The sequence below is a fragment of the Alexandromys fortis genome, unplaced genomic scaffold (genome assembly GCF_014885135.2).
Source record: "Alexandromys fortis isolate MF-2015 unplaced genomic scaffold, M_Fortis_MF-2015_v1.1 scaffold_1, whole genome shotgun sequence".
Taxonomy (NCBI): Eukaryota; Metazoa; Chordata; class Mammalia; order Rodentia; family Cricetidae; genus Alexandromys; species Alexandromys fortis.
In genome coordinates, this window is record NW_026067927.1 from 13,741,214 (window position 1) to 13,750,385 (window position 9,172).

General features: G+C 53.8%; 1 protein-coding gene across 1 annotated transcript; it reads right to left on the bottom strand.

The window, feature by feature from the left end:
• Positions 1 to 34: 34 nt before the first annotated feature.
• Positions 35 to 8,639, bottom strand: Plekhg4 (pleckstrin homology and RhoGEF domain containing G4). Its single transcript, XM_050144159.1, has 21 exons — positions 7,993 to 8,639; positions 7,738 to 7,833; positions 7,541 to 7,664; positions 7,358 to 7,451; positions 7,206 to 7,280; positions 7,011 to 7,127; positions 6,742 to 6,840; positions 6,490 to 6,638; positions 6,235 to 6,373; positions 6,013 to 6,129; positions 4,631 to 4,813; positions 3,901 to 4,403; positions 3,586 to 3,832; positions 2,843 to 2,932; positions 2,545 to 2,766; positions 2,284 to 2,454; positions 2,028 to 2,205; positions 1,528 to 1,644; positions 1,167 to 1,403; positions 966 to 1,081; positions 35 to 788 (listed from the first exon to the last, which is right to left on the bottom strand). The coding sequence occupies exons 1-21, from the start codon at positions 8,459 to 8,461 to the stop codon at positions 783 to 785; spliced, it is 3,549 nt and encodes a 1,182-aa protein (XP_050000116.1). The 5' UTR covers positions 8,462 to 8,639; the 3' UTR covers positions 35 to 782.
• Between the last annotated feature and the right edge of the window lie 533 nt (positions 8,640 to 9,172).

The following is a 9,172-nucleotide window of genomic DNA, read 5'->3' on the forward strand; positions in this document are numbered from 1 at the left end:
AATCAGTAGATAAGTCTAACTCCAAGTTGTTCAGAGAGCATCAAGTCCAGATGACCAAAAAACAAGAGGCTGGAGATAGGGAGCCAATGAATTCAAGAATAAGGGGGCCTATCAATGGGTTTTTTATCCTACTGCACCTATTGGTTTGGTGGGAGGTCCTTGGACTTCCCACAGGACAGGGAACCCTGATTGCTCTTTGGGCTGACGAGGGAGGGGGACTTGGTTGGGGGAGGGGAAGGGAAAGGGGAGGCAGTGGTGGGGAAGAGACAGAAATCTTTAATAAATAAATAAAATTTAAAAAAATTAAAAAAAAAAGAATAAGGGGGCCTATATGGGGCAGGCTGGTCCCTGTGTTTGGAGAGACCAGCACTGAGTTCAAAGGTTAAGGAGCAGCTGCTGGGAAGCCACTTGGGTCCTCATAACTGAGAGCTCCATAGTACTCTGCCAGCCTAGAGTCTGGAAATACTCAGCTTCTGTCCCATCCTATCCTTAACTTACAACTGGGGTGGTAGCTGGAGGGAATAGAAGGATCCCAGGAACTTGGGATCAAGGTGCTCATCTGGCTTTGTAGCCAGATGCCCTTGGAAAGGCATTAGGCCAGTCAGTTGGTGGCTACAGACATTAGAAAGGATAACAAGAAGGCTATTCCTATTAGGTATGAGGGGTTGCAGTGGGGATGGCCCAGTAGCCAGCCATGCACTGGTTATAGTAGATTCAGAGGTGTGCTATTCCTTGGAGTTACTGGATGGCTGTTGTATCTACTGTTCATCTTCAAGCCGGACTCAAACCTATGGTGCCAAGTCAAGCATGAATGCTTTGTTTCTCTGGTTCTAGGAGTGGAGATGGGGTCATCTGGGGAATGGCTCTGACCCCACCCATTTCCAGCTCCCCTAAAGAAAAGGCAGCTATTGCCCAGGGTAAGTTAGGGAGGGGTGGGTGAGCATAAGGCAAGAGATGGCACTCACACAGGACAAGTCCTCAAGGCCTCTGGTCAGGGTCTGTCCTGACACACAGCTGCTGTCAGAACCACTAGAGCCACTGGCTGATGGGCACTGGGATGAGACCTCTGAGTCCTCAGGAGCTAGGGAAGAGGATCGGGCTGTCAGCAGAGGAGGCCTAGACCCAAGCCACGCCTCCTACTTCTGACTGTCAGAGCCCACACATACTTAGAGAGGGGTAGCTGCCCAACTCTGCCTCAGCTTCCAGCGCTGCTTCCTCTGGGAAGTTGGGGGGATACAGGCACCAGGGAACACCCAGAAGAGCGGGATCTCTGTACAGGTGCAGATTGAGAGACCCCACAACAGAACAAGAGGCACGGTCTCCAGGAAGGGAACTCAAGGCACCCATATAGGGGTTGTCATACTCAAATGGAGCCACGGCAATGGAGGCCCTAGAGCGAACACCTGTGTAGGAAAGAGGGGCAGATTAGAGTCCAGTCTGGCCTGAGGTCGCCAGGGAAGCACAGTCCAGGAGTGGGAAAAGGCCACATTGCCTCCTCACTCCCACCCCCTGTAGGATATCCACTACCTCGTCTCTTTAGGACATAGTCGATGTTGCGGTCACTGATAGCTTCCTCACTGGGGGCAATGTCCCAGAAGGCCTTGTTCCCCACACCCATGGATGCCATCTCAGCCATGCGCACCTCTGAGTAGAGAATAAAGGCCTAAGTGAGGCCCCCCTGGGCCGTATCTAATATAGACCCATAGCCCAGAAATTAGCCATCCCATCCCATGATCCTTTCTGGTGCCAGACTTTCTGCTCCCAAGCACCCCTGGGAAAGTTATAATAATGTTCCTTTCAGGGCATAAGACCTCTGATACGCAGAGAAAACTTCAAGTTCTTTCCCTTGTACTGTCTGCTGCTGCACCTCACCCTCCTCCCAAGCTTTTCCAAGTCCCTAGACATCCTGTCTCTGGCAGGATGCACTCTAAGGGCCTCACCCTCTTCCCAGAGAGTGTGTAAGGACCCTAAACCTTTCTCAGGCTCCTGGAAGGACATATACTCTTTGGGCTTGTACAAGGACTCACCCTTGTTGCGGACAGCCTGCCTCCAGAGCAGGCGGGAGATATCAGCTGTCCAGGCTTGTTTGGTGGCCACATCAGAGGCCTGCAGCACAAACAGGTCCCTGGCCTTGCGACGACGGAACCATATCTCAAAGCGCAGCTTGTTTTCCCCACAGCATTCAGTGAGGCCAAGGTCGGCCATCTACATGGCCAGGGGAAAGGGGCTTAGTGAGGAATAGATGGGGGGCTGGAGGCAGAGCTCAGGATCATGCAGACTCACTTTGAAGGAACGCTTGTAGGTAAATATGTCAACACCTGCAGGCCCACGACGAGGCTTGCTGAAGAGCAGCAGCTCCTCAAAGAGAAAAACACGACGACAGGCCTTATGGCGCCCAGCCCGCACTGTGAACTCATCCTGTCGCACCAACTGCCCCTGTTCCTTGAGGTTAACCTGCAAAGTTGAAGTCCAGTAGATGTCCAATCGTTCCAACCCCCTCTTCTACACCCAGGGTGCTTCCCCAGATGGCCTGGGATGACTCACGTCACAGCCTTGGATGGCATCCATGGCTAGCAGGTCATTGCCATGTCTCAGTTGGAAGTGCACAAGGCTCTGGGCTGCCTGAAGGGCACCCAGCTCTTGTGCGGGGCCCCCACAGGCCCTTGCTAGCTCCTGCAGTAGTAAGGCATATTTGCTCATGCGCTGGATGGGCTTTAATAGGTAGGAAGCCAAATCCAGGTGGTCTCCCAGTGCTTGCTGCTTTTCCTGCCACATAAGTGGGAGATCACAAAGGGTTTTGGAGTATGCCACCATCCCGTTCTTCCTCGCCTTAGGCTCCTACCTTGAAGAAGGTGTGACCATAGCTGCTCATCAGGGCATCAGAACGAGGTTTATTCTTGCTGTAGAGTGCATACATCCCAAACTGCACCCTCTACAAGGACACATGGCTCAGCCCAGGCACCAGAGGACTGGTTCCCAAAAGAAATCCCCCACCTCAGTCACACCACTCTCTTAGCTCAAAAGGGCAAAGATGTGCCACTAAGTGGCTCCAGAGCAAGGCACTCCTCCCTATGCAGATCCCACCGTAAATGAGTTTGAGTTTAGTCTAGCAAGAACCTGCTATGCAGGCTGTCCAGCCTCCACAGAAAGTCCCCACATTCAGCTCTGCCCCGCCCAAGGTTCCGAGACCATCACTCTGGTGTTCACTATCCTCAGTCAGGCTCACGATGTCCACTAGACCTTTTTTCTGGGGGTAGAACTCACACTCTGCTCCTCCTCTGGCCTCTACTCAAACATCCTCTCTTTTAAACTGGAAACACTGCCCAAATGTAATTCATAGGCTATTTTCCTGCTTATTCCCAGCCTAAGTGTAATCCAGAATGGTTTTTATTTGCACATCTCTCCTGATGAACTAAAAATACCCTAAGAGGCAAAGATTTTTGTGGGTCTCACTCAGAGCTGTACCCTGGTAGCAGTTTAATTTCCCCCATGGTACCCAGTGAACCACAGCACTCTCTGCACAGAACCTGGCATTAAGTATGTGTCCAGAAATACTCTAGGGCTTCTATGACCTATGGAACTTACATGACGCAGGAAGGCATAAGCCACTCGAGGTGGGTGCCGGATGCAAGCCTCCAGCTCACGCAGGAAAAAATGATAGTGGAAATCCCGAAGCTTCTCAAGGTTGCCAAAGAGGTGTGCACGCTGGCCACGGAGGCCCTGGGGTACATCAGGTCGATCTAGCTCAGGGAAGTAGTTCTGCATGGTATAGTCGAGGGCCCGGACATACTCACGCTCTGTGGCCACCATCTCCGCCAATACTAGCTGCAGCCTATGAGGTAGGTGGAGTCAGGACCCAAGACTCTCCACTGACCTCCCTACCCTGCCCTCCACCTATACCTGTTGGGATTCCTGGAGTCAGAATTGCTTGACAGAGGCACAGGAGGGGATGACCTGGGCCGGACACCACCTCTAGCCTCAGGTCTGTGGGAGTCAGAAACCGTTGTTGCATAGTGGCCATAATGGACAGCGTCACCAAGATGCTGCCCCAGATTCCGATCAAAGCTGTACGCCTTCCTCAGTGGAGGAATGGTGGGTATAGCAGGGGCCCGCCTGGCACGCAAGGTAGCTGTGCTGTTTACTGATGGTGGCTTTAGTGCTGCCTCAAACTTCTGATCCAGAGCCAGCCAGGTGTCCTGGCACTGTGCCCAGGCCCAGCGACACTCCTGGCGGATGCCTTCTGAGCCTAGGCCTGTGGCAAGAGCCCACATTTTCCGGAAGTGAGCAGGAGGCAAGTCAGGATGTCTGGTCCAGTGCAGCTGCAGCCGCTGCAGCACAACCTCTGGGTACTCCTGCTCCAGCTCTGTCAGTACCCGCTGCCCCTCCTCAATCCATGTTGTGGCCTGCAACACCAAGGTCACAGAGACATGAAAGCAAGACCCCAGCACATCTGCAGTAACTTCTGCCGTGCTCCCTGTCCCACCCACTGGCTGACTCAGGAAGGTTGGTCCTAGGCTACAATCCAGAAGCTGAATTTTGGGGTAAGATTGAAAGCCAAATAGGATACACTCAGACTCTGGCAGAGCTTGGGCAACCTCCACAAAGTCAAGGATAGGACCCCCTAGGCCACCTGCTTGAAGAACTGAAACAGCTTCTCGGCATCTGCCAATCGCTGGCGCCTCTGGGTCAAAGCTCTGGAAAATTCTGTCAGCTGGGATCTCAGGGTCAGAAAGCGCTTTCCAAGAGGTCCCAGTTCAGCAGCTTCGCAGTCAGCCAGTGGCTGCAGTAACTTCTCCCCTTGCTTGACCTGTTCCTGGAGACAGATGGGCTCAGCTGGGGATCCAGCCCAGACTTAGATCCTCCTGCTGCCCATTCTCTATGGTTCTTCCTGCTCCCCCTCACCTACTCCTTCTGAACAATCTCATGTGACCAAACCGCAAATAACATCCACATCATAACCAACAGGTGACCAAACCGCAAATAACATCCACACCATAACCAACAGGTGACCCTCTCCGTAAGGCTCCAGGCCAAAACCCAGAGTCCTTCCACATTCCCTGAAAGCCATTTCAAAATCACAGCTGACTGGGCACATGAAAGCCCTCCACCAAATGCCCTTATCCCCTGGGTCCTCTCGCCCTCTCACACAGCTGTATTATCAAGTCCTACAGACTTTCCAAATCCAACGTAACTGCCAGTCTAGTCAGATAAAATGTTACAGTTGGCCCTCCACATTTTCAGATTCCATATGTGTGGGTTCTACATTCAAGGATTTAAGTAGCCTTGTATTGAAAGTGTTTGAGAGAAAATTGTACCTGTGAACATATTAAGACTCTTTACCATTATTCTCCGAATACACTATCTGTTTCCATAGCATCCACACTGTGCTATGCTAATAGAGATTAAAAAGTATGAAAGAATATCTTTTGGCTCTGTGCAAATACTGCAACATGAGCATCCACACATTTAGGTATCCAAGGAGGCATGTCCTGGAACCAATCCCCCAGAGACAAATGTGTGTCCCACCATGACTACTACAGTTACCTCTAAACTGGATTTCCTACATCCGTGTTCCCAGAAACCAAGGTCATCGTCCTAGAACACGGATCTGATTTTAGAACTTCTTAAGGTTTTTACTGGTATCTGTCTTCCAGACGCACTTCGCTTCACCTCATCCCACTCTCCTGCCACAAGACCTTTTTTTTTTTTTTTTGAGATAGTGTCTCTCTATGCAGTCACCACACCTGGCTGACACAGGACATCTGAAGAAACTATTACCCAGCCTTGATTGTCACTCCATCCCTAACTCTTTTTTTTCCCAAGTGATTCCAAATTATTCTCCCATGCTGCTTCTCTTCAGAAGCAGCATGAACCATGAACCTCTGATGACAACTGATCTCTGCTGAATGGTAACCTCCAAGAGCAAAAGGGTTGTTTGCCTTCACTCACGCCACCATCCTAGCCCCTGGCAAGTGTCCCAGTCCCTGCAGAATGAACAGTAACCAAACTGACCTGGGCAATCTGGTCAAGCTCTTGAAAAGGGCCTTGGGCCTGGAGCAACATGTCCAGCGAGGGCTCCCCTGGTTCCTCCAGTCCTGGCCAGCCCACCTCTTCTAGCCACACTTCAATCTGGATGGACACAAGTAGAAAAACAAAGACAGCTGCTATGGGTGTGTGTGGGGGGGGTACAGCTAAGACAAAGAGCAGGATGCGCTCTGGATAAGCAGCTCTCACCTGGTGCAGCCCGCCCTCCTGGGCTTCCAGCATTTGGAGGAGCTCTAGGGCCTGCACTCGCTGGTTGCTCTGCAGAGTTAGCTGATGCAAGAGTTCATCCACTTCACCATACAGCTCATCAGCCTTGTCTACTGAAGACCTGTGAAAAGCGTACTGTCCCCTTTCTCCACTCTCCTACGCTGGGGCTCAAATCTACCTGACACAAATGGAGGGAGCTGAGCTGGGCTAAGATCTGGTAGCTGGGCTTCTATCTACCTGTAATCAGGGCTCAGGATCACCTCCGGCATCCCTTGCTTCAGCTGTGCCAGTTCCAGGCTTCCCTGGCTTTGCAGCCATGATAACTGTGGTGAATCTAACACCCGCTGCATGAGGGAACGTGCCTGCTGTAGCAGCTGGACAACTTCCTGTAATCAGGAGTAACAGGTAACAGGCATTGACGGACATGGGAGAGAAAAGGGACACCAAGAGAACATTCAAGGAGATTGGGAAGAGGGGGGTGACACCCACTGCAGACGCCATTGGTTGCCGTAGAGCCTTCATACTGTCAATGACCCCCTGGAGCAGGGCACAAGTCTCCTGGCATTTCTGCTGTAGGGTTTCCAGGCGCTGTGAGCAGACAAAAAAACATGACCAAGGTGCAGGGATGCTCCCAGCCTCTGGGATTCCAGAAACACTGCAGCCAGTTTTGTCTTGTTCAAGCTGACCCAGGAAAGCTGTCCCACAGGTCCAGGTTACCTGTATAACCACAACCTTCCAACCCCACCTGGTACACTGACCATTCGGAAATTCAGCCAGGCTTGGTGGCTGTAAGGCAGGCATCCTCCCAGTGAAGCAGGCAGCCCCATGTTAGGAATGTGGGCCAGTAAGCTCTGATGAGAAGACAGCTGCTTGAACTGCAGGAGAAGGGAGGTATGATACAGGAATGTGTGGACAAAGACCCCCACCCCACCGGAGCCAACCTGGCTTGGTACCTGAAGTGCTGGAGGCATTTCCTCTGGCATCTTTCCAACCAGCAGCACTTGCTGCACAGCTCCTGGGGCTGCTTGCTGCAAGGAACCAAAGTTCAGCCCTACCCCTGGCGAGGACAGAAAATGGATGGAAGGAAGTCCAATCCTCTACTCACTTTTAGCTGGCTGAGGCCCCAGAGGAGAGAAGGGCTCGGGGAACAAAGTCGGGCATCAACTAGTATGGTCAGTCCCAGGGCCTGGACTTCAGACCTAAGTGGTGAGTTTTGTTTCAATACCTGAGGCCCAGACCATAGGACCTCACGGTTCAGGCTTTAGCCCCGCAACTTTCCCCCTCAAACCTGGGGATGCCTCGCAGGTAGAACAAAAGGCTCAGAAGCTCACGGCTATTGCACTTGGGGTGAAGCCAAGCTGGACTGTGGGCACAGAGAAGCAACACTGCTCGGCCTTCTACATCACGTGTCCCTGTGGAGAGGAGGAAATGAGCCCTGGCAATCAGGCCACCCCTTCCCCTCCTCATCTAAGGTCTTCTAGCTACCTGGTAGGGCAGCCATGCCACTGGCCAGCAACTCCCAGGTGAGGTCTTGAGCTAGGAGGCAGTCAGCAGGCTGAGGGAAGCTGGATCCATGAGGGTCTTGAGAAGAGAAATGACTTGGGTCTAAATCGGGCCAATCTCCCCAGGACCCCTCCACGGGCTAGGGCTTTGGTCTGAATAGGGTCAATGACCTCCCAAATCTCGATGCCCACCTCCAGGAGGCCCCATTCCCTTCCCAGATTTCCCAGTCTCCCTTACCTGCCTCCAGTAGCTTTGATGGCATCTCTGACAAAGGGCTAATGACAGCTGGCAGCTCTTTGCCTGGCCCTGGGTCCCCTATCGAGCCTCCCCCTTGGTTGTCATTCTCACCCTGTGTCAGGCTGACGTGAGAGGACACAGGATACAAGAGGTTTTCCACTCCAGAAAAGGATGGCTCCTCTGACTGGGCTGGGAGGCCTCCCAATACGCTCCCCTGGCAGTCCCCTGACCCATCTGCAGCCCTCTGCTCTGGAAGAGATTTAGGCTTCTCGGACAAGGAGCCTCCCTGGAGCCCTCTGCCTCGGGTTTCCCCTGCTGGTGTTGAAGGTCTGGGGTCCATAGACTGGATCTGGTGAGCAGGTTCCTCCTCCTCCTGGGTGTTCCCGAAACCGCACACAGCAAACCTCCCCTCTGCAGCAGGGCCCTGGGAGTCTGGGGGTACATCCCCACCCTCAGGAGGCCCTTCCATCACGCTCTGGTAAGAGTGGGCCGCTCTGGGCAAGAGGGTAAGGGGTTGGGCCTTGGCGTGAAAGGAGACTTCGGCTCATCCAGGAACTGGTTTGAAAATGGTGGGGCTAGACTCCAAAGGCAGGCAAACCGGGAACACTAGGCAGTAGGAAGTGCTAGGTTGGGTCCCAGGTCCCAGGAAGCGTTGCCTCGCTAGTAGTCCAGCCTGGTGAGGGAAGACACAGAGAGTCTCTTTCGGGCCTAAGGCCGGGTAGTGCTCCCGTGAGCCTCTATCGGGTGGCCTCCTCACGCCCGGCTTAGCCAGGCTCTGGCCTAGCCGCCTGGACCCGCACTCCCGGCTCCTCGCGGGTCACCTGCACGCTCATACCCCTGGGACACGCTGCGGGGGAACTGTGAAGCCTGGGCGACCACACCGCCCTCGAACAAACGAAGAGCAAACGCACCACAGCCTCGACGACCTGTACCGCGAGGCCGCCCGGCGTCCGAGGGCGCCACCTTCTGGCGGCTGGAAGGGACCGCAAGGCCGCTGGGGACGCGGCGCCCTCTAGGGGCTGGAGGACCGAGTCACAGCTCAGCGGGTTCGTTGGGGAGAGGCGCCCGGACAGTGGGAGGGATGGCGCTGCCTCCCGACCCCCGAGCAAGTGGGGTGGGCTCTTACTCTCGGCGCCTGGGGGACTTGGCGCGTCCTCCCTCCCTTCCTCCCTCCCTCCCT